The 25,886-nt window shown below is 44.5% G+C and overlaps 1 protein-coding gene across 1 annotated transcript in view; it reads right to left on the reverse strand.

The window, feature by feature from the left end:
• Nucleotides 1–25,886, reverse strand: part of LOC126213071 (adenylate cyclase type 5-like) — a 779,221-nt gene that overhangs the window by 324,755 nt on the left and 428,580 nt on the right. The window contains exon 4 of the mRNA XM_049940658.1: nt 1,181–1,327. Within this exon, the coding sequence (XP_049796615.1) occupies nt 1,181–1,327 (147 nt within the window). The remainder of the gene's footprint in view (nt 1–1,180; nt 1,328–25,886) is intronic.

Genomic DNA, 25,886 nt, shown 5'->3' on the forward strand with positions numbered 1-25,886 from the left:
TAGTATATTATATTTGTCCAATGAATATCAGTTTATTATCTTATTTCTTCTTGGTGTAGCAATTTTAATGGCCAGTAGTGTACCTTTACCTTTTACAAGGAGCGTTCAATAAGTAATGTAACTAATTTTTTTCTAGAAGCAGTTTGGTTTTATTACAGATTCCAGTACACCGTATTATTACACACTCCTTTGTGCAACAAAACACTATTTTTTATCACACAACCTCCGGTTAGTGCGACGGTCTTACGCCACCTTTTTGGGAGGCCTGCATGCCTGTATGGTACCAATCTACTGGTCGCCATCAGAGCCAGCACTTTGCGGTACCAGTAGCCTCCGCAGCATCAACGTGCTGCATCCAACGGCGTGCATCCTTCATTAGGCCTAGCAGATGGAAGTCAGAAGATGCGGAATCTAGGCTGTAAGGTTGATGAGAAAGAACAGTCCAGCGAAGTTTCGTGAGCTCCTCTCGGGTGCACAGACTTATGCGAGGCCTTGCGTTGTCATGGAGAAGCACAAGCTCGTTTGCATTTTTGGGGCGATGAACACACTAAAGTCGTTCCTTCAGTTTACTGAAGATCGCTCGACGCCCTTCAGAGTTGGTCATTGCACCATGAAAGCAGACACTGCACTCTTGAGACTCCCAGAAGACTGTCACCATGGCTTTAAATCAGCTTTGAACTTTTCCTTTCGAGGAGAGGAGGTGAGACGCCACTCCATGGACTGACGGTTCGAAGTGATGAACGCATCTTTCAGCGCCTGTGACGATGTTCGGACAAAAATTGTTGCGATGAGCCTCGCAATGCGCAAGCAATTCCGCACAAACGGCCCTTCGTTGCTCTTTATGGTCTTCTGTTAGGTGCCTAGGACCTAGGAGGAACACACTCTTGAGTATCCCAACTGGTAGACGCGTGCGTCAGCACAACGGACCGAGACGTCCAGTTGTGCAGTGAAGTGTTTGATTGTGATCCGTCAGTCACCTCGACTGAAAGTGTCCGCTCATTCCAACACTGCAGGAGCCACAGCTGTGTGCGACAGGTCAGCAATTGGGAGATCGACAGGTTTGAGTGACCTCGCTCTGTGCAGCTGGTGCAGCTTGCTGAAATCCCTGGCGCTATTTGTCCAGATCGATGCCCACTTGAAATGTAACACATGAGGTAAGTAGGTGGTGGAGAGTACTTACGCGATGGCGTCGATCATGTCGAGGCCCATCTCGACGCAGCAGTGGGCGTGGTCGGGCCGCGGCTCTGGCAGGCCGGACACGCAGTAGTAGCAGTCCCCCAGGAGCTTGATGCGCAGGCAGTGGTGCTCCGCCGCCAGACGGTCGAACCTGCACACAGGAAGAAACCAGCCACTGTATTGCTCGGGAAACGAAAGTGGCTACTTGCTGAAAGTGGCAGCACCGTCGTAGTTACGTCCAGGAAGTAGGGACGGGAGGTAGCAGTAGCGAACGCTCCACTAGTCTTATACACTGAGGAGACCCAAGTCATGCGATAGATCCTAACATCGTGTTGAACCTCCTTTTGTACGGCATAGTGCAGCAACTCGATGTGGAGTGAACTTAACAAGATGTTGGAAGTCTCCTGCAAAAGTATTCAGCCATGCTGCCTGTATAAAGGTCCAGGGGCAGATGTGGACTCTGACCACAATCTATTGGTTATGAATTGTAGATTAAAACTGAAGAAACTGCAAAAAGGTAGGAATTTGAGGAGATGAGACCTGGATAAACTGAGAGAACCAGAGGTTGTACAGAGTTTCAGGGAGAGCATAAGGGAACAATTGACAGGAATGGAGGAAAAAAATACAGTAGAAGAAGAATGGGTAGCTTTGAGGGATGAAGTAGTGAAGGCAGCAAAGGATCAAGTACGTAAAAAGACGAGGGATAATAGAAATCCTTGCGTAACAGAAGAGATATTGAATTGAATCGATGAATGGAGAAAATATAAAAATGCAGTAAATGAAGCAGGCAAAAAGGAATACAAACGTCTCAAAAATCAGATCGACAGGAAGTGCAAAATGGCTAACCAGGGATGGTTAGAGGGCAAATGTAAGGATGTAGAAGCGCTTATAAGTAGGGGTAAGATAGATACTGCCTACAGTAAAATTAGAGACACCTTTGGAGAAAAGAGAACAACTTGCATGAATATCAAGAGATCAGATGGAAACCTAGTGTTAAGTAAAGAAGGGAAAGCAGAAAGGTGGAAGGAGTATATAGAGGGTCTATAGAAGGGAGATGAAGAGTTTGACAGAGCACTGAAAGACCTAAGTCGAAACAAGGCCCCGGGAGTAGACAACATTCCATTAGAACTGACAGTCTTCGGAGAGCCAGGCCTAACAAAACTCTACCATCTAGTGAGCAAGATTTATGAGACAGGCGAAATACCCTCAGACTTCAAGAAGAATATAATAATTCCAATCCCAAAGAAAGCAGGTGTCGACAGATGTGAAAATTACTGAACAATCAGTTTAATAGGCCACGGCTGCAAAATACTAACACGAACTCTTTACAGTCGAATGGAAAAACTGGTAGAAGCCGACCTCGGGGAAGATCAGTTTGGACTCCGTAGAAATGTTGGAACACGTGAGGCAATACTGACCCTACGACTTATCTTAGAAAATAGATTAAGGAAAGGCAAACCTACGTTTCTAGCTTTTGTAGGCTTAGAGAAAGATTTCGACAATGTTGACTGGAATACTCTCTTTCAAATTCTAAAGGTGGCAGGGGTGAAATACAGGGAGAGAAAAGCTATTTACAATTTGTACAAAAACCAGATGGCGGTTATAAGAGTCGAAGAGCATGAAAAGGAAGTAGTGGTTGGGAAGGGAGTGAAACAGGGTTGTTGCCTATCCTCGATGTTTTTCAATCTGTATATTGAGCAAGCAATAAAGGAAACAAAAGAAAAATTAGGAGTTGGAATTAAAATCCATGGAGAAGAAATAAAAACTTTGAGGTTCGCCGGTGACATTGTAATTCTGTCAGAGACAGCAAAGGACGTGGAAGAGCAGCTGAACGTAATGGACAGTGTCATGGAATTAGGATATAAGATGAACATCATCAAAAGCAAAACGAGGATAACTGAATGTAGTCAAATCAAATCGGATGATGATTTAGCGGGAATTAGATTAGGAATTGAGACGCTTAAAGTAGTAAATAAGTTTTGCTGTTTGGGGAGCAAAATAACTGTTGATGGTCGAAGTAGAGAGGATATAAAATGTAGACTGTCAATGGCAAGGAAAGCGTTCCTGAAGAAGAGAAATTTGTTAACATCGAGTATAGATTGAAGTGTCAGGAAGTTATTTCTGAAAGTATTTGTATGGAGTGTAGCTACGTACGGAAGTGAAACGTGGACGATAAATAGGTTGGACAAGAAGAGAACAGAAGTTTCGAAATGTGGTGCTACAGAAGAATGCTGAAGATTAGATGGGTAGATTACATAACTAATGAGGAGGTATTGAAGAGGATTGGAGAGAAGAGAAGTTTGTGGCACAACTTGACTAGAAGAAGGGATCGGTTGGTAGGACATATTCTGAGGCATCAAGGGATCACCAATTCAGTATTGGAGGGATGCGTGGAGGATAAAAATCGTAGAGGGAGACCAAGAGATGAATACACTAAACAGATTCAGAAGGAAGTAGGTTGGAGTAGGTACTGGGAGATTAAGAACAGAGTAGCATGCAGAGCTGCATCAAACCAGTCTTTGGACTGAAGACCACACCACCACCAACTGCGAAAGTGTTGCCTGTTTAGAATGTTGTGCACAGATAGACGTCCCGATTACGTTCCATAAACACAACTGAATCTCAATGTAGACAAGTGTAATGTGCTGCGAATACATAGAAAGAAAGATCCGTTATCATTTAGCTAGAATATAGCAGGTCAGCAGCTGGAAGCTGTTAATTCCATAAATTATCTGGGAGTGGCCATTAGGAGTGATTTAAAATGGAATGACCATATAAAATTAATCGTCAGTAAAGCGATGCCAGACTGAGATTCATTGGAGAAATCCTAAGGAAATGCAGTCCGAAAACAAAGGAAGTAGGTTACAGTACACTTGTTCGCCCACTGCTTTAATACTGCTCACCGGTGTGGGATCCGTACCAGATAGGTTGATAGAAAAGATGGAGAAGATCCAACGGAGAGCAAGGTGCTTCGTTACAGGATCATTCAGTAATCTCGAAAGCGTTACGGAGATGATAGATAAACTGCAGTGGAAGACTCTGCAGGAGAGACGCTCAGTAGCTCGGTATGGGCTTTTGTTGAGGTTTCGAGAACATACCTTCGGGAAGAGAGCATGAGGATAAAATCAGAGAGATCGGAGCCTACGCAGAGGCATACCGACGATCTTTCTTTCCACGAACAATACGAGACTGGAATAAAAGGGAGAACCGATAGAGGTACTCCAGGTACCCTCCGCCACACACCGTCAGGTAGCTTGCGGAGTATGGATGTAGATGTAGATGTAGATCCAATTCACGTTGGCTGATCTGGATGGCAAATCATTCCCTTGAATTGTGTAGGAGTTTCTTCAGCCAGTCACGAACAGCTGTGGCCGATGATATGGTGCATTGTCATCCATTCAAGTGCCATCGTTATTTGGAAAACACCATGAATGACTGCAAATGGTCCCTGAGTAACTGAACATAACCATATCCAGTCAATGATCATTTCAGTTGGACCAGAGGATCCAATCTGTTCCGTGTAAAGACAGCCCATATAATTATTGACCCAACGTCAGCTTACACAGTGCCATGTTGACAATTTGGCTCCATGGCTTTATGGGGTCCGCAACACACTCGTACCCTACCACTAGCTCTTACCAACAGCGTTCAAAATGGTTCAAATGGCTCTGAGCACTATGGGACATAACTTCTAAGGTCATCAGTCCCCTAGAACTTAGAACTACTTAAACCTAACTAACCTAAGGACGTCACACATCCATGCTCGAGGCAGGATTCGAACCTGCGACTGTAGCGGTCGCACTGTAACAGGGACTCAGCTGATCAGGCACGATTTTCCACTGTTCACAAGCACAAAATGGGCACTGCAACCGATGTACTTTTAGCAAAGGCATGCAGTTATTTCATGTAGTGCTGCTTGTCTGTTAGCACTGACAACTCTATCCAAATCCCGCTGCTCTCGGTCGTTAAGTGAAAGCCGCTGGCCACTGAGCTGCAATAGTGAGAGCTAAAGCCAGGAATTTGGTCTGCTTGGCACACTCTTCATAATGTGAATGTCAGAATAGTTATGTCATTAACAATTTCCGAAATGGGCTGTCCCATGCATCTAGCTACAACTACCATGTTACGTTCAAAGTCTGTTAACTCCTGTTCTGCAACCGTAATCACATTTGAAACAATTTCAATGAATCACCCAAGTACTGTGGGTGTGAGACAGGAGACAGTGACAGAGAGACACAAAACGATAAGGACAATGAGTTGGGCTGGATGTGTGACTGGGAAAGAGCTAATGGCTCTGAGCACTATGGGACGTAACATCTGAGGTCATCAGTCCCCTAGAACTTAGAACTACTTAAACCTAACTAACCTAAGGACATCACACACATCCGTACCCGAGGCAGGATTCGAACCTGCGACTGTAGAAGTCGCGCGTGGGAAAGAGCAACTGTGAGTGGAGCAACTTACAGCGATGGACTAATGGGTGTGAGTGAGTTACAGTCAGGGTAGCTTTTGGGGGTTAGAAGAGACCTGCAAGTTGAAAAGAGCGGGAATACGTCAGCATGCCAAAATTTTTGGAAAAATTTTTAAAGGTGCTGAACAAGGTAGAATGGGGCAGTTTGTACCGCATTTTTCAGTCACAATCTTTTAAAACAGGATCATATCAGCCTTTTTTGTGCTTTGATAAAATCATTGTTTCCGCTGGTTTAATTCTTCACTAATTTCTTGATGACTCATTGATTACTATTTAATATTAATCTGATAACTCTGCAACATTCGGTTTCAGTTGCGCTGACTATTCGAGTAAACTTTGCAGGTCGAATTGCGTTTACGTTTACATTCTGGAGAGTAATCGATAGCTGAAAATTTGAGTAATTTTCTGCTCACTGCTCATGAAGAATTTAATTTCTTATTTATGTTAATTACAAAAAATTACGATGTATCATTGGAAGCTTTAAAGAATGATGATGAAACGAAATGTTTCGTATAGTTACGAAAAATGAAGCAGTCAGAGACAAAATATTGCTGTGCCATTAATATGGAAAGATCTAACACATACAATCGTTACTGGATTTCAAAATATTAAATGTTTAATTAACGGGAAGCCAGAAAAGCTACACTAGTTATATGTAAAAATTACCGAATGTATTTAAAGGACACCTAAGATGAATGATATCTTAAGCGGCTAGTAAAATACATTCATCTCTGGTTTACGCTCCCTGCATCGAACGAATAAAGAGTAATCATCTCTGGTCGGTGGTATAGCAACGAAACATAAACAACATTCAGTTACTGTTATATTACGTTGTCGTCGAAACTGTAAACCTATCTACATAAATATTCCTGGCAAGAACCTGCATATAAATGGAGATCGTGTTACGTACAAATAATTAAAGCACACACACACACACAAAATATATATATATATATATATATATATATATATATATATATATATATATATATATATATAAGAAATATGATGTTCGCGGTATGCCAGCGTATGGTCAGATAAAAAGAATGTATGACGGCAGGGGGTACCAACCGTAAATGGAGAGCAATAATTCCGACGCGAACAGTGCTGTCAAACTGAGACGCTATTTCCTGGGCACTAAAAGCTGCAACATATAAAACCAGCCACACCGTAGCACCAGGTACACAAAGGTTTTCCAGACCGTGCGGAATTCATTCCTATATACTGTATGCATGAGCTCTGTGGGCACAGTGTCGATGAAATTTTATTACTCCTGATCCGCCGTTCACAGTTGTACTGAAATGTCTGAGTAACGTCCAGACAGATTTGTATGCATAAGAGAGCTAACCTTAGTCTACCCATCCGCCCGGCGAAATTACGACTCCTCCTTTTATTCGTTGTTTGCTTGTGTCCGGCAGGTATTTTCAAACTCTATATGAACTTAGTGCTTATAATGTTCCGATTGGTTTTTTATTCGTTTTTTTTTAATTTCTGTCACATTGCTAACATACGCTTCTGGTTATTTTAAAATGATAAATAGTTTCAATTAATTTCCGTTTGAAACGCGCCAATACTCGTCGAAATGTGGAAGAAAAGTTTCCAAGCGATGCATAGTCAACATCAAAGACAGGGTGGATTCGAGAACATTTTTGCTCACAATTGACATGTCACATCTCGCCACCTCCCGGTCTTTTCTGGAGGCAGTAGTTGCCTTCTCTGAGATTTTACTCATTTTACTAGTATCATAGATATGTTTATCTGCTTTCGTACTAGGATTCATGCTTTACTGCATGGTAGTACTGTTTGCAGCAACAATTTAAACTGAGTCGCCCTGAAAGGGAACAGTACCGCCCGACATTGAAAATAGGTACGAAATACTTCATTATTTTTGTCAGAACAACACATTTTTTTTGTAAAATAACTCAATTTCAATTAATACAGCGAAGCCGGATACCAGTGTGGGAAAGAATGACAATTTATTTATTTAATTGATCACATGTGCACTCCCACAAAGTAAATCCCTACATCCAGTTTGGTGAGATCTGTGAAATGAATGAATGTATGGTCGTCTGCTAACCGCAGATAGTGAATGTGAATATATGATCATCTTTGAGACGATCCTTTGGCCACCTTTGGTGGGACCAAAGAGATGAAATTTACCAGAGCTCTGAGCGCCTGAAATGTGGCTGACCAATAAGGTAGCAAGGTGCTTCTCCCACTTCGACAGAGGTGCGAGAGAACCTGAATACGGCCATGTTTCAGCACTCTGCCGCTGGATCTTGTGCTGTTAAGACCTGTTTTGGTTGTGCTCCGTAATGACGAAAGAGTGGAGACATGGTATGCATGTGGAATATTTAAGAGTAGTTTGAAATAATAATTTCTCTATTTCAGGAACATTTGGGGGGAGAATTAAATGTCAGGCAGGTAATATTAATGGGATTGTAGTAATCTTCGGAAGTGACCAACGGTCACAATGAAACCACGTGTAGCAATAAGTTGAAATACTTCCGTGTGCTTAAGTTAAGCTGAATTACTAGCGTGTGTACAGTAAGTTGAAATATTTAAGAAATAGCGTGTGTACCATAAGCTGAAATATTTAAGAAATGGCGTGTGCAGGACTTGAAATTAGAGACGAGTACTTCCACGTGGTGAGTACTGTGTGAGTCTCAATCTGTGTATGAGACAAAGGATAAAGGGAAGTACTCGTCCATGGTATCAGTTGAGGACTCGCGTGTGTGATGAATGTGTTCTTAATGTTACATTGCATGATATGATTCCGTGTGACGCTAGATTTAAACTGTGAGAGAGAATCAAGGTGAGTCGGCCGTCTATCCAGCAACGCCACTTGGCTTGCATTGCACAGGAAGACGTGCATATATCTCCAGAGTTCATAGTAGGAAAGTAGAATTACAAAGTGGGGCAGTGTCGTGTGAAACTGGGATAAATATTAATTGAAGTGGGAAAGCTGAAAGTGATAGTGTTGTGACTATTTGGTGTTGTATTTCATGTTGCAGTGTGATGTATGTCATGTAATTTGGGTATGTGTGGTTTGCGTGGGAGAGTAGCAAGGTAGTTTCAAAAGATTAGTGGGTTATGCTTGTTCCTTCTGTGTCGCTCGATCTGGAGGAAAGTTTCGTGATGATGATTGTGAGAGTCGAAGTGTGAGGTATAATGAAAGATCCACCATCCTATCCAGAAAGTGCACTGTAGTGTTAAATAAATTACGAGACCATAATATAGAGATTCAGCAATGTAAAGCCATGCCCACTGGGCGGAATTTCTCATGTGTTATTGTTGTAGGTTATAGAATTTGTGTGCTTAGGTTATAGAATTTATCGGAATAAATAAGATAGTGAAAAGAAAAAGATTGGTGGACTTTTCCTTCGAATTCTATGCTGTCATAATGTCCCGAATTTATAATGTGTGCGCCATTCATATTCAGTGCGGTGGCCATGTGTTGACAAAAGCCGTTAAATAAAAGACAAAAAGAAAATGTGGTGTTGCCAGTGCGTAGTGTACAGTCAGAGTTCTGTAAATTACTGATAGTCAGATGCGTGTTTCCGTTGCGTATTATTCATACAGGAGGATAAGAGTACGAGAGGGTAGAGATCTCCTCCGAACAGCACGTTGCAAGGCATCCAAGATATGCTCAATAATGTTCATATCCGGGGAGATTGGTAGTCAGCGGATCAGTTGGAAATCAAACGAATATTCCTGGAGCCACTCTGGGGCAATTCTGCTCATCCCAGCATGATCAAAACAGAAGTCACAGTCCCTTGAAGCTCTCTGGAAGTCACGATTAGAGGCACAGATCGACATTTTTAAAGGAGAAAATGAAAGGCTAAGTCAACAAGCTGAGGAGCAACTTTAAGACTATGTACCAAATACTAAAGAGAAAATTCAAAATTTGGAACACGAAGTACGAAATGCACTGGACGCAAATAATCACTTTCAGAACAATGAAAACAGGATTTTCGCCCAGTCGTTCACATCTGTCGCAGCAGCTGGGAGCTAAAAACACAGCAAAACCACCGCAAAAATACAAAACGACAAAAAACAGGCTACGACGATATTCATAAGACCTAACGATAATAAAGGATCGAAAGCCGTCTGAGAAACCCTAACCACAGAAATAGACCCAGTACAAGATAGACAAAAGGTCAGAGCGTTTAGAACTACACCGAACGTAGTTACTGTAAGGATGGGCACACAAAAACTTCTAGCCAAAATATTAAATGTGAGCATTCAAAGAAGCACAGACCGCTCATAATGACGTATGAGCTCCCAAGAGAGTAACGGAGGACGAATTCATGTGTCAGCTCTACAAACTAAACGGTGAAGACAAGTCAACAACAGAAGAATTTGCGGAAGAGGTCAATATTGTTGAAAACAGGCAACAAGGAACAAAGCACAACAAATATAGTTCTAGATGTAACACAAGATCGCACAATTATATTGAATTAAGCAAGAATTTTTAACAATCCCCTGGCACTGAGCATAGAGGACTATGGCGAAAAACGAAGTGCTGCAAATCATATGGGCTGCGACATACATAAGTTAGAAGAGAGTTGCTTCCGAGACGGCGAAGGTGGAGCTGCGCCGCCCGCTGCCCCCCTGAAGCTGCCTAACCAACGACAAGGTAATGAACGCACGCGATGACGCGTAACAGCGCATAAAGCTTCACTCAGAACTGCAGAAGTCTCATCTGTTACATCCCCTTTTTACGTAATACTAGTGTCGATCGTCAATTAAATCTCATGGTGTTCACATTTGCTACGTAAGTTAAAATCTGAAACGCGATGATTTTTCTGTTATATAATTACTGACAAGCGACATCAGCCACTGTAATTTTCGACAAGTTAGATAAGTAATTGAAGATAATTGAGCGTCACTGTAGACCATTTTGATAGTTTTCTCATTTGTGAAACTTAATTTAAACCTAGATTATAGATGTGGTATACCATAGGTCATCATTCGATTCATTGTGGAACTTGGAAACCCATTCAGGGAATATTCGTTCACATTTTTGTTGAACGCGGTTGGTTTTTATCATCCTGTATTAAAAAAATTTCCTTTTATCAATAGTGCAATTTATAAACAATGTTTTGTGAGTAGAGTAAAATTTCCAATGGTAAACTTAACTGCTTTTTCGAGGATATCTTACCAGCTAACTAAAAATAGGAAAGCCTTGAACCCCTTCCACTAAATTTAGTTAGTATTAAGATTCTTTTACAGGGAGTGCAGTGGAGCTGACGCTGAAATCATTAAGTATTTGGTTATATCATCGCTAGTCTCACTGAACTCTTCTGAACTCTACATGTCATGTGTGGTCTGGCGTCTCCTTACCAGCAACAGGTCGCAAGTTCAAACTAGTCAATTCCCTAAAAAACACGCTCAGAGCGTCGTTGCGCGAAAGTGGTAGGCACATACGACTTATAACAGACAGAAACCACGCAGAATGTTAGAGCCGGAGCGAAATATGGCGATCCACTCATAATTTTTGGAGGGTTCAGGTCCCATAGTTGTGATCTGCGCCGATAAAAAAAAAAAAAGAAAAAGCGGTTCTAGGCGCTTCAGTCTGGAACCGCGCGACCGCCACGATCGCAGGTTCGAATCCTGCCTCGGACTTGGATGTGTGTGACGTCCTTAGGTTACTTAGGTTTAAGTAGTTCTGGGTTCTAGGGCACTGATGACCTCAGATGGTTCAATTGGCTCTGAGCACTATGGGACTTAACATCCATGCCCGAGTCAGGATTCGAACCTGCGACCGTGTCGGTCACGCGGTTCCAGACTGAAGCGCCTAGAACCGCACGGCCACACCAGCCGGCATGACCGCAGAACTTAAGTCCCATAGTGCTCAGTGCCATTTGAGCCATCTGGGCCAGGCACTTGTCCTCTTACATAGGCGTTGCCGATCGCAGCGTCGTATTGCCCGTGTTTACATTTTTATTTCAGTACGCATACTTATAGTTGTTTCTTTGGCGCGTCACGCTGAACAGAACCTAGCGAAAGAAGCTAAGCGTTGTCGTTCCGTTTTTAACAGGCGAAGTGAAACCAGTACATCGATTCATCTTAGCCAAGTAAATTGAATGTTCGCTTGCATTCGTAAAGCTAAGATTGCAGTAGTTAATTCTGTGACTGATGTATGTTGTTGTTGTGGTCTTCAGTCCTGAGACTGGTTTCATGCAGCTCTCCATGCTACTCTATCCTGTGCAAGCTTCTTCATCTCCCAGTACCTACTGCAACCTACATCCTTCTGAATCTGCTTAGTGTATTCATCTCTTGGTCTCCCTCTACGATTTTTACCCTCCACGCTGCCCTCCAATGCTAAATTTATGATCCCTTGATGCCTCAAAACATGTCCTACCAACCGATCCCTTCTTCTAGTCAAGTTGTGCCACAAACTTCTCTTCTCCCCAATCCTATTCAATACCTCTTCATTAGTTACGTGATCCACCCACCTTATCTTCAGCATTCTTCTGTAGCACCACATTTCGAAAGCTTCTATTCTCTTCTTGTCCAAACTAGTTATCGTCCATGTCTCACTTCCATACATGGCTACACTCCATACAAATACTTTCAGAAACGACTTCCTGACACCTAAATCTATACTCGATGTTAACAAATTTCTCTTCTTGAGAAACGCTTTCCTTGCCATTGCCAGTCTACATTTTATATCCTCTCTACTTCGACCATCATCGGTTATTTTACTCCCTAAATAGCAAAACTCTTTTACTACTTTAAGTGTCTCATTTCCTAATCTAATTCCCTCAGCATCACCCGACTTAATTCGACCACATTCCATTATCCTTGTTTTGCTTTTGTTGATGTTCATCTTATATCCTCCTATCAAGACACTGTCCATTCCGTTCAACTGCTCTTCCAAGTCCTTTGCTGTCTCTGACAGAATTACAATGTCATCGGCGAACCTCAAAGTTTTTACTTCTTCTCCATAAATTTTAATACCTACTCCGAATTTTTCTTTTGTTTCCTTTACTGCTTGCTCAATATACAGATTGAATAACATCGGGGACAGGCTACAACCCTGTCTCACTCCTTTCCCAACCACTGCTTCCCTTTCATGCCCCTCGACTCTTATAACTGCCATCTGGTTTCTGTACAAATTGTAAATAGCCTTTCGCTCCCTGTATTTTACCCCTGCCACCTTCAGAATTTGAAAGAGAGTATTCCAGTCAACATTGTCAAAAGCTTTCTCTAAGTCTACAAATGCTAGAAACGTAGGTTTGCCTTTTCTTAATCTTTCTTCCAAGATAAGTCGTAAGGTCAGTATTGCCTCACGTGTTCCAACATTTCTACGGAATCCAAACTGATCTTCCCCTAGGTCGGCTTCTACCAGTTTTTCCATTCGTCTGTAAAGAATTCGCGTTAGTATTTTGCAGCTGTGGCTTATTAAACTGATAGTTCGGTAATTTTCACATCTGTCAACACCTGCTTTCTTTGGGATTGGAATTATTATATTCTTCTTGAAGTCTGAGGGTATTTCGCCTGTCTCATACATCGTGCTCACCAGATGGTAGAGTTTTGTCATGACTGGCTCTCCCGAGGCTATCAGTAGCTCTAATGGAATGTTGTCTACTCCCGGGGCCTTGTTTCGACTCAGGTCTTTCAGTGCTCTGTCAAACGCTTCACGCAGTATCTTATCTCCCATTTCGTCTTCATCTACATCCTCTTCCATTTCCATAATATTGTCCTCAAGTACATCGCCCTTGTATAAGCCCTCTATATACTCCTTCCACCTTTCTGCCTTCCCTTCTTTGCTGTAAACTTACGAAAATTCGTCTGCCTCAAAGGTGAAAAACCTTCCTAGGACCGAAGTAAAACAGTAATAAAACCTATCCAAGGAAGCAAAGCAGTGTCGTTAAGTTTTTAATACACATAGCGAAATCAGTAAAGCCATACATTACAACCCAATACATTCGCTGAGATAAGATTGTGGCGCTTAAATCTGTCACTGACGTAATCTACCTAAAGTACGTCTGTCACTGAAATAAAAGAAAAACCAACAACACCATCTACTGGTTCTTTGGTGTACGAAACTAACGGCACCACCCGTTGGTTTTTTGTGTACTACTCTGTGATGATTAAACACCCGAACTCGAAGCCGAGCAGATCATTTAAGTTACTGTATCTTCTTTCCTGTGTTCCAATTTTGATGAAGTAAAACCTAAGAGGCTAATCCGGAAAGTAAGGTTACAAGAATTTTTTTGAAGTACAAAAAGTGAATTTATTTTAACGAAATTTACATGCATTGTAACAACTTACATGCATTGTAGTATAGGTCATGCATTATTTTTCCACATAATCACCATTTATCTCAACACATTTTGTCACCGGTGGGACGAGTTTTCTGTTTCCTGTGTCATAGACGTCTCCCACCTCCTTTTTCAGTCAGTTCTTCACTTTGATTTTCACCTCGCCGTCGTCGGAAAAGTGTTTCGGCGTAGGCCGGCCGACGTGGACGTGCGGTTCTATGCGCTTCAGTCCGGAACCGCGTGACCGCTACGGTCGCAGGTTCGAATCCTTCCTCGGGCATGGATGTGTGTGATGTCCTTAGGCTAGTTAGGTTTAACTAGTTCTAAGTTCTAGGGGGCTGATGACCACAGATGTTAGGTCCCATAGTGCCCAGAGCCATTTGTTTCAGCGTAGGTATTCCTTCAATTTAGTGCACAGATGATAGTCACTAGGTGTGTAATCGGGGCTGTGAGGGGTGGTTTAAAACATACCAACGAAACGAAGTCAACAACTCTTGTGTTGCATGAGCGGTGTACGGACGAACGTTATCATGGAGGAGACAAACCCCATTGTCAGCACCCCACGACGTTTGTTTTGTATGGCTCTGCGAAGTCTCTTCATAGTCTCACAATATCTTGCACCATTTATTGTTTCACCTCTTTCCAAAAAAACAACGAGCACAACCCCTTTTCTGACCCGAAACACTGACACCATGATTTTCCGCAATATTTGCTGAGTTTTGCATTTTTTGATCGAAGGAGAATAAGTATGGCGCCACTGTCTTGATAGTCGTTTGCTCTCTGGAGTATGGTGATAAGCCCAAGATTCATGCCCTGTCACTATAGAGTAAAGGAAAGTCTCGCCTTCAGTCTCAAAACGATCGAGAAATTCACGAACGGCACTGACTCTGTTCATTTTGGGCGCTTCGATAAGCACCCTGGGCACCCATCGCGCAATCAGCTTGCGATAATTTAGTCGATCAGTTACGATTTGATGAGCAACAGTTCGTGTAATGTTTGGACTAATTACATGCACGTCGTCAATTTTCCAACGACTATCGGAGAGAAGATGTTTATCAGTCACAACAGACAACCTTCCGCTTGTGTCTCGATCGTGAATTTGCGCCCTTCCAAAATTGAAATTTCGTATCCATTTCGTCACATTCTCCCTTGACATCACGTCCTCTCCACAAGATGAAACAATTTCGCGATGACTTTCAAGCCATTTTGACTATTTTTCGATCGTGACTGTCTCAAGAAATATGTGAAGATTTTTCTGAATTACCGCTACCACTCACAAACTTTGTCAACCATTGTACACTATTGGCCATCAAAATTGCCACACCAAGAACAAATGCAGATGATAAACGGGTATTCATTGGACAACTATATTATACTAGAACTGACATGTGATTACATTTTCACGCAATTTGGGTGCATAGATCCTGAGAAATCAGTACCCAGAACTACCACCTCTTGCCGTAATAACGGCCGTGATACGCCTGAGCATTGAGTCAAACAGAGCTTGGATGGCGTGTACAGGTACAGCTGCCCATGCAGCTTCAACACGATACCACAGTTCATCAAGAGTAGAAACTGGCGACGTTTTCAATTGGTGAGAGATCTGGAGAATGTGCTGGCCAGGGCAGCAGTCGAACATTTTCTGTATCCAGAAAAGCCCGGAGACGACCTGCAACATGCGGTCGTTCATTATCCCGCTGAAATGTAGGGTTTCGCAGGGATCGAATGAAGGGTAGAGCCACGGGTCGTAACACATCTGAAATGTAACGTCCACCGTTCAAAGTGCCGTCAATGCGAACAAGAGGTGACAGAGACATGTAACCAATGGCACCCCTTACCATCACGCCGGGTGATACGCCATTATGGCGATGACGAATACACGCTTCCAACGTGCATTCACCGCGATGACGCTAAGCACGGATGCGACCATCATGATGCTGTAAACAGAACCTGGATTCATCCGAAAAAATGACGTTTTGCCATTCGTGCACCCAGGTTCGCCGCTGAGTACACCATCGTAGGCGCTCCCTTCTGTGATGCAGCGTCAAGGGTAACCGCAGCCACAGTCTACGAGCTGATAGTCCGTGCTGCTGCAAACGTCGTCGAACTGTTCGTGCAGATGGTTGTTGTCTTGCAAACGTCCCAATCTGCTGATTCAGTTATCGAGACGTGGCTGCACGATCCGCTACAGCCATGCGGATAAGATGCCTGTCATCTCGACTGCTGGTGATACGAGGCCTCTGGCATCCAGCACGGCGTTCCGTATTACCCTCCTGAACTCACCGATTCCATATTCTGCTAACAGTCATTGGATCTCGACCAACGTGAGCAGCAATGTCGCGATACGATAAACTGCAATCGCGATAGGCTACAATCCGACCTTTATCAAAGTAGGAAACGTGCTGGTACGCATTTCTCCTCCTTACACGAGGCATCACAACAACGTTTCACCAGGCAACGCCAGTCAACTGCTCTTTGCGCATGAGAAATCGGTTGGAAACGTTCCTCATGTCAGTATGTTGTAGGTGTCGCCACCGGCGCCAACGTTGTATGAATGCTCTGAAAAGCTAATCATTGCATAATATAGCATCTTCTTCCTGTCGGTTAAATTTCACGTCTGTAGCACGTCATATTCGTGATGTAGCAATTTTAATGGCGAGTAGTGTATTAGTTATTTCTTTAGCGACATGTTTCGAGGGTTAAACCTCATCTTCAGGCTAGATGGCATTACAAAAACAACTTTACAGTAAGGTCATACTGATATCACAAAGTCTTTTCGTAAATGCTATGGTCATCTTTGTTCTTCTGGCTTGGCAGTCTCGCTGTGATGCGCTGAGGTGTGTCCATTTCCGTAGCTTTCTTGGTCACTGTTGACAAATTGTCACTAATATAGCTGTAACTTGGAAATGCCATTTAGCCTGAAGATGGTATTTAACCCTCGAAACATGTCGCTAAATAAATAAGTAATACAATAGTTGACAAGGTTTGTGACTGGTAGCGGTAATTTAAAAAAAACTTCACAAATTCCGCGATGATCGCGCGCTTAGTATTTAGGTAGCGAGTGACAGCGCGCACTTCGCACAAGGCGGGAGACGGATTGCGAACGCTCATTCCTAACAGCCACCACAACACTAGTCGACGAGCCACCGATTGTTGGGAATGCTCATTCCTTCCGCTGGCTTCCCGCTGGCAGTGGTACCAACTTCCCCCACGGACATCGCACACTCAAGTTACGTGCCTTGTAACCTTAGTTTCCGGATAACCCTCGTTATTGTCCAAGCCACACTCACATTATCTGTGAGAACTGCATGAAAATTTTTTTAGCACTTTTGAAGATTAACGTGTTCAAACACATGGATACAACGGTTTTAGATAAAACTCTTAAATCACGATATTCATATTTTTTGTGATCCGATACTGAAGAAATAAAGAATTTGCATTGCCTCAAACTACGCTCAAGTTGCCGGACCTAGTGGCCGAGCGGTTCTAGGCGCTACAGTCTGGAACCGCGTGACCGCTACGGTCGCAGGTTCGAACCCTGCCTCGGGCATGGATGTGTGTGGTGTCCTTACGTTAGTCAGGTTTATGTAGTTCTAAGTTCTAGGGGACTGATGACCTCAGAAGTTAAGTCCCATAGTGCTCAGAACCATTTGAACCATTTTTACGCTCAAGTTACCTGTGACAACCTCATGAAACATCGTTATTAGCTTGTTGAAACAGACAAAAGCATTTTACAGATTTATTATTAGTATGGATATAGATTAAATGAACTGTGTTAGCTGCTGCTCGACCGGACGTGGTGTATGTCGGACAACTCTATAAAGACAGCGGAGCTCTATGAGTGTACAATACGCTGGTGACACAATAGCCTTTCTCATGCCGTCTGTCTGCAGCCCGCACAATGGCCGCTTCCCTTCACTCGACTTCTCTCTGGAGAGACTCATCTGCCAGTAATCCTCCAGAGCTCCCCCAGGAGCCGGCATTATTTCTCCAGCCTCCCTGTTGTGTTGCCGCCGTCGTTTCTGCCACAGCCTCGGAACCTCCTTTTTTCCTACAGCACACGCGTTTACAAGACGGGTCGTAACTCGGACGACGGGACATTTCAGCGTTGCGTTCCCTACATGCCGGGGTACACAGGACCCAGAACAAATCCCTGTGGGACGACGCAGTCTACACAGGGGCTGATCCGTTCAACTGCATTAAATTTCGCAACAAGTAATAACCTGTTTCATAAAATTTCGGGTGTGCAGCCGCTTAAATTCAGATTCTTCTTCTAATATTACGGCTCAATACCGTCCAGCCATCTTCAGAGTGAACCAAGGTGACTAACACTCCACTCACTCGCACGCTCTTTACCTAATTGGATAGTGCCTGACTATCTCTAGGTTACGCAAGTTAAGTGCTTTGAACTATTCCTGCACTTCCTAATGTGCACGCCAGTATATAAGAAGGGTGGAAGGACGGATCCTCAAAATAACAGACCAATATCCTTAACATCGGTTTGTTGCAGGATTCTCGAACATATTCTCAGTTCGAATATAATGAATTTCCTTGAGACAGAGAAGTTGCTGTCCATGCATTAGGACGGCTTTAGAAAGCATCGCTCCTGCGAAACGCAACTCGCCCTTTTTTCACATGATATCTTGCGAACCATGGATGAAGGGTATCAGACGGATGCCATATTCCTTGACTTCCGGATAGCGTTTGACTCGGTGCCCTACTGCAGACTCCTAACTAAGGTACGAGCATATGGGATTGGTTCCCAAATATGTGAGTGGCTCGAAGACTTCTTAAGTAATAGAACCCAGTACGTTGTCCTCGATGGTGAGTGTTCATCGGAGGTGAGGGTATCATCTGGAGTGCCCCAGGGAAGTGTGGTAGGTCCGTTGTTGTTTTCTACCTACATGAATGACCTTTTGGATATGGTGAATAGCAATGTGCGGCTGTTTGCTGATGATGCTGTGGTGTACGGGAAGGTGTCGTCGTTGAGTGACTGTAGGAGGATACAAGATGACTTGGACAGGATTTGTGATAGGTGTAAAGAATGAGAGCTAACTCTAAATGTAGATAAAAATAAATTAATGCAGATGAACAGGAAAAAGAATCCCGTAATGTTTGAATACTCCATTAGTAGTGTAGCGCTTGACACAGTCACGTCGATAAATATTTGGGCGTAACATTGCAGAGCGATATGAAGTGGGACAAGCATGTAATGGCAGATGTGGGGAAGGCGGATAGTCGTCTTCGGTTCATTGGTAGAATTTTGGGAAGATGCGGTTCACCTGTAAAGGAGACCGCTTATAAAACACTAATACGACCTATTCTTGAGTACTGCTCGTGCGTTTGGGATCCCTATCAGTTCGGATTGAGGGAGGACATAGAAGCAATTCAGAAGCGGGCTGCTAGATTTGTTACTGGTAGGTTTGATCATCACGCGAGTGTTACGGAAATGCTTCAGGAACTCGGGTAGGAGTCTCTAGAGGAAAGGAGGCGTTCTTTTCGTGAATCGCTACTGAGGAAATTTGGAGAACCAGCATTTGGGGCTGACTGCCGCCAACTTATATTTCGCGGAAAGGCAACAAAGATAAGATAAGAGAGATTAGGGCTCGTACATATAGGCAGTCATTTTGTCTCGTTCTGTTTGGGAGTGGAACAGGGAGAGAAAATGCTAGTTGTGGTACGAGGTACCCTTAGGCATGCACCGTATCGTGGATTGCGGAGTATGTATGTAGATGTAGATGTGTATTTTAGGTGGTCCTATTGTGTGTTGAGTATTTTATGGTGGTTAATATACATCACTGTGGCAGTTTTTCACTGCCTTAGCAGGTCAGGCCATCTCGTTGTGCCTCTTCTGTGTGGTTTGTTCCCGAGATTCGAGACAAGCCAATTTTCGGACTGCTGTGACTTTTCGTAGAAAAGTCGAGCCGTCTGTCTAATTCTACCCTTAATTGCCTGTACTCCTGTAGCTCCGTAGTTGGGAAGTCACGCGGGAGTTTCATGATCATCCTAAGGATTCTACCCTGGAGGCCCTGCAATCTTCGGATGTGTCAGTCTGCCAGATTGCCCCACACGACTGCTGCATACTCCATTACCGGCCTTATAAGGGCGAGAAACACCGCAATACCGCAGCGTGTGGGTAGGGTTGTCTCGGGGTTCAAGATCGGGTAAAGGGTTCTCAATCTTCCATAGGCTTAACCCCTAATATCCCTTATGTGTGGCCCCCATGTGAGGCGTCTGTCGAGGGTCACCCCAAGGTACTTGGCAGTCCGGGTCCATGGGATGGGGCCTCTCATGATCCGCACCAGCTGTAGGTATATGGAGAACTTTTTCCTCATGAAGATGATTGCGTGACTTTTGCCGGCATTGTATTTAAGGCGCCACTTTGTGGCCAAGCCGCGCGGGATTAGCCGAGCGGTCTGGGGCGCTGCAGTCATGGACTGTGTGGCTGGTCCCGGCAGAGGTTCGAGTCCTCCCTCGGGCATGGGTGTGTGTGTTTGTCCTTAGGATAATTTAGGTTAAAGGAGTGTGTAAGCTGAGGGGCTGATGACCTTAGCAGTTAAGTCCCATAAGATTTCACACACATTTGAACATTTTTTTGTGGCCCATGTGTCTAGAGTGTCACATGCCGTCTGCAGGTGGCGGCGCATGAGGTTCACATTCGCACTTATGGTATACAGCGTGGTGTCGTCCGCGTATAATGCGAGCGAGACTCTGTTGGCCTCTGGCGTGTCCAAGGTTTACGGGGAGGACAGCAGGGGTCCGATAACAGAACCCTGCGGTACTCCGGCGTCTATGGGCCTTGCTGTGGATATACCCGCTCCCGCACGGACATTGAACGTTCAGCCGCTGAGGTAGGACTCGATAAGACGGACGTGTGGAGTTGGTACCCCCAGTGTGAAGAAGTTGTGTAGGAGGCCCTTGCGCCATACACAGTCGAAAGCCCTAGAGACATAAAGCAGCACGTCCCCTGCGTACTGTCGATTCTCCAGGACACTTATCACTTGCTCCGTCCTTTTAAACTCGAGCAGCGAGCCGCTCCATATCCGGCCATAGATATCACAAGGCCCCAGAGACGTTGATAGGCGGCAAAGAGGTGTAACACATGCATAGAAATTAAATGTATGGCTGTGTAGTCGATCCATACGGTGATATCGATGTGTCACGGACAGCTGCACCGTCGCGACGTCTTTGTGATTTAATTACACAAATTGCCGGATTCCACGATTTTTGCAAGCTGAAGCCGCTATCTCTATTAATCAAATTCGTCGCCAAACGAATTTCATATATGAAGATAGTAACTGTTCTCGAAAGAACAGATACCATTGATGACTGTGCAGCTTCCTTAGAATAAATGATAATTAATTGAAACCCTCAGTTGCCGACAGGTGTTGTTGGTATACCTCGATGGGGACAGCTGAAAATGTGTGCCCCGACTGCAGGGACTTATCCATTGCACGCTTCCCGTGAGACCCACATTCCCAAATGTAGATTGTGGACAGTTGGTAATGTGGGTCTCGCTATTCACCTGTGTCCTCGGTGGCTCAGATGGATAGAGCGTCTGCCATGTAAGCAGGAGATCCCAGGTTCGAGTCCCAGTTGGGTCACACATTTTCAGCTGTCCCCGTCGAGGTATTTCTGCTCAGCCACATTATCGCACTTGTTGCGTCCCTGCCACAACGAGTTGCTGCAAAAAGAGGTCCAACACAATATTACGAGGTATCCCGTGACTTATAACAGCTCGGCGTACACAGTTTCTTGCTATAAGACTTGTCTTACTGTGTTAAACGTTTAGCATAAGATTATGGCTCTTTAATGAGTGGATTATGACACCAATAAAAAAATTTTAAATAACTTCAATAAATATACAGAATGCTGAAAATCAAATTCTTGTTGCTGCTGGAAGTTGTTGGACAGACAATCTGGATTCCATGAATCTCATAACTGTTCACTAACATACACTGAAGCGCCAAAGAACTGGCACACGCGTGGGTGTTCAAACACAGAGACATGTAACCAGGCAGAAGACGCCGCTGCCGTCGGCAACACCATAGTCGGCATACGAGCGACTACGAGGTAGCAATGAAGTGGAGATTTTCCGTACGACTATTTCACGAGTGTGCCGTGAATACCAGGAATGCGGTAAAATATCACTGATCTCCCACATCGCTGCGGTCAGAAAAAGAACGGGACCAACGGTGACTGAAGAGAATCGTTCAACATGACAAAAGGGCAACCCTTCCGCGAATTGCTGCGCATTTCATTGCTGGGCCATCAACAAGTGTCAGCGTGCGAACCATTCAACGAACCATCATCGATGTGGGCTTTCGGAGCCAAAGATCTATTCGTGTACCCAGGATGACTGCACGAGACAAAGCCTTGCGCCACGTCTGGGCCCGTCGACACCGGCGTTGGACAGCTCATGACTCGAAATATTGAGTGTAGTTTACTTTTGAATCATGCACCAGAGCCCCATTCCGCCACCACGAACGCCAGTGTAGCGCACAGTTAAAACAGCTACTGTCAATGGTGCGGATCATGCTACCTACGGTCTTGGATTCATGAAACGAACTCTGCAACAACTGGTCGGCCTAAATTTCGCAGCCCGCATCTCGTGGTCGTGCGGTAGCGTTCTCGCTTCCCACGCCCGGGTTCCCGGGTTCGATTCCCGGCGGGGTCAGGGATTTTCTCTGCCTCGTGATGGCTGGGTGTTGTGTGCTGTCCTTAGGTTAGTTAGGTTTAAGTAGTTCTAAGTTCTAGGGGACTGATGACCATAGATGTTAAGTCCCATAGTGCTCAGAGCCATTTGAACCATTTTAAATTTCGCACCGAATACGATAAAGAGCCAACTAGCAGATATTTTTGTCCAATTAGCTCCCTCTGCCCTTGTTTTCAATATTGCTTGCGTTTACAAATCCTTCCTTTTCATATCGTATCCGTGTTCATATTTCTCCAGTACGGCGTCTATATGTATTAAGTTTGGCCGGCCGGAGTGGGCGTGCGGTTATAGGCGCTACAGTCTGGAACCGCGTGACCGCTACGGTCGCAGGTTCGAATCCTGCCTCGGGCATGGATGTCTGTGATGTCCTTAGGTTAGTTAGGTTTGATTAGTTCTAAGTTCTAGGTGACTGATGACCTCAGAAGTTAAGTCGCATAGTGCGCAGAGCCATTTGAAACATATTAAGCATGCTCACTACAGAATCGAAGTACCATGGAAATTCTTATGTGTCTATTATGTAAAGAACTGTTGTTTATATATACACAGACATACTCGTATTTCCTACGCTTTGTGCCACAACCGGTGGGTGCTTGTATTCAGTTCCGCATAAAGTGAAGGTCGCTTGAGTACTAATTGTTGTAACAGTCAATTATGACTGTTATGGTTATTATTTTACATTCTTCGTTACTGCGTTCTGCACGACCGTCTTTTCATTATTGTATACCGCTGGTTTATCATTTACAGGTAGCTGATGTGACTTTGAAATATTACAGCGCAAATAAATTATGTTCATGCCTAAGATTTGTCAACTAACCAACCAAACCTACAGTAACCTCATTTACGGTGAAGGTAAGGAGCTACCGCTATACAATAACGGTTTTTCGCTCAGTTCTGCAAACAATGCAACTGTCTCTATCTAATCCATTTCTCCACAGATCCTTTCTTCTAGGGATGCTAGTGCGGCAACGTATACCGGAGAACTTATGTGAAGTTTTGGAGGTAGGAAGCAGACCTGTGAGCGCCTGTCTTCACAGTCGCGCTGGCACAGCTCCGCCGGTATAAAGGCGAAGGTGCGACTATCGAGTCAGGCACATATTTATAAACTACCAGGAAGTCGCAAAGCACAAATTCATTACGTAACTTTATTTTTTTCGAGATGACGGTTCACACATCATGTCTGCCTCCCATCACAAAAGAAATAAACCGCCACTGGAGCGGCCATTGTTACCCTGTTACCTGCCGTTTGCTTATTTTAATGCCCACCTGTTAACTTTCAGTTGCGCTCGTATGTTAGCCCTTACCGCAGAATCGAAATTCTCGAACACAGTAATTTGGAAGTTTGCAAGAGCGACCACGGAAAAGGGCCACAGAGCAGCACTTGGGATTTTAACGGCGCTAGAGATTCCGGTACGCACGTTACAGGGCTCGTTGGAACTTGCATACCCCGTCACAGGTTACTACTGGGACGTTTCGTAGTATGGAATACAGCGTTACCACCACGTAATTACCAAAATGTCTCCCCTCTACGTGCCAACGGCCCTGTCGCAATGGTAACACCGGGTCCAGTCAGATCACTGAAGTTTTGCACTTGGATGGCTTACGGATCGGTTCTGCAGAGTGCTGTTGGTAAATGGGGAGCACTCAGCTCTTTTGAGGCCAGTTGAGGATCTGCCTGATAGAGAAATAGCAGCACCGATCACGAAAACTGACAATGACCGGGAGAACGGTGTGCCGACCACATGCCCTCTGTATTTGCATCCGGTCATTCCTAAGCGCTGAGGACGACATGGCGGCCGGTCGGTATCGTTATGCCTTCAAGGCCTGTTCAAACTATTTTCGGCCGGCCGAGGTGGCCGAGCGGTTCTAGGCGCTAGTCTGGAACCGCTCGACCGCTGCGGCCGCAGGTTCGAATCCTGCCTCGGGCATGGATGTGTGTTATGTCCTTAGGTTAGTTAGGTTTAAGTACTCAGTTCTAGGGGACTGATGACCTCAGAAGTTAAGTCCCATAGTCCTCAGAACCATTTGAACCAAACGATGTTTGTTTGTTCACTTTGTTGTCAGGATCTATAGGGGCTGGACAAAAACATGAAAAACCGACGAGAAATGGCGATGTTAGACAAACCTGCAGACTGTACTGTTGTATTTGATCTTGAACGGAACCCGTGCAATGCCCTTAGTACATGTCAGGCGTCGCTCGTGGTAAGAACTGTGTAGCTGCGCGTGCATCAAGTCGGAGCTAAGTACAGGGGTCCAGAAAAATTTACACACTCTCTGATAGTCAATATTAGCACTCCGTCTTCAGGCCACAAGTGGCCCATCGGGACCATCCGACCGCCGTGTCATCCTCAGGTGAGGATGCGGATCGGAGGGGCGTGTGGTCAGCACACCGCTCTCCCGGTCGTTATGATGGTTTTCTTTGACCGGAGCCGCTACTATTCGGTCGAGTAGCTCCTCAATTGGCATCACGAGGCTGAGTGCACCCCGAAAAATGTCAACAGCGCATGGCGGCTGGATGGTCACCCATCCAAGCGCCGGCCACGCCCGACAGTGCTTAACTTCGGTGATCTCACGGGAACCGGTGTATCAACTGCGGCAAGGCCGTTGCCGATAGTCAATATTAATGAAATAAAATTACATACCATTACAATTCTTACACGGGGGTAAGGTTATTTAGTGACCGCCATTGGCACCAACACAACATCGATGCCGCTGAACTGTTGATCGAACTACAGCTGTCACTGTTGCCAATGTGATAGCCCCACAGGAGGCCTCGACGGTATCTCGTAGCTCATTCAGTGTGGCTGGCTTCTGTTGATGAATTTCATTTTTCGACGTCCCCTGTTGGTAGAAGAGGTGGTAGGTCTGGAGACCGTTGTGGGTACTCAACTGTTAGCTGCTCCTCTTTGACCTCTCCATCGTCCAGGTAGATTTCCACCCAAGTAGGCTCTGGCATCTCTGTGATAGTGTGGCAGAGCGCCATCTTGTTCCAGGCAAAATCTTTCATTTCCAAGCACCTCTCCAGTGGCAGCTAAAATCGATGTTTGCAGCTTATGAAGATATACAAGATGCGTCAAAAAATGTACACACACTTTGAACTGTCATGGACAATTTATTTCCCGTTCTACAAGGTTAAATATCTGTGAGAAAGTAATGTTATGTTTCTTCAACAGGTGGCAGCAGTGGCAAGGAAGTAACTGCAACATGGCGGACGTGTGTTTGAGCTTTGAAGCGCGGAAGCAGATAATTAAGT

The sequence above is a fragment of the Schistocerca nitens genome, chromosome 11, assembly GCF_023898315.1.
Source record: "Schistocerca nitens isolate TAMUIC-IGC-003100 chromosome 11, iqSchNite1.1, whole genome shotgun sequence".
NCBI lineage: Eukaryota > Metazoa > Arthropoda > Insecta > Orthoptera > Acrididae > Schistocerca > Schistocerca nitens.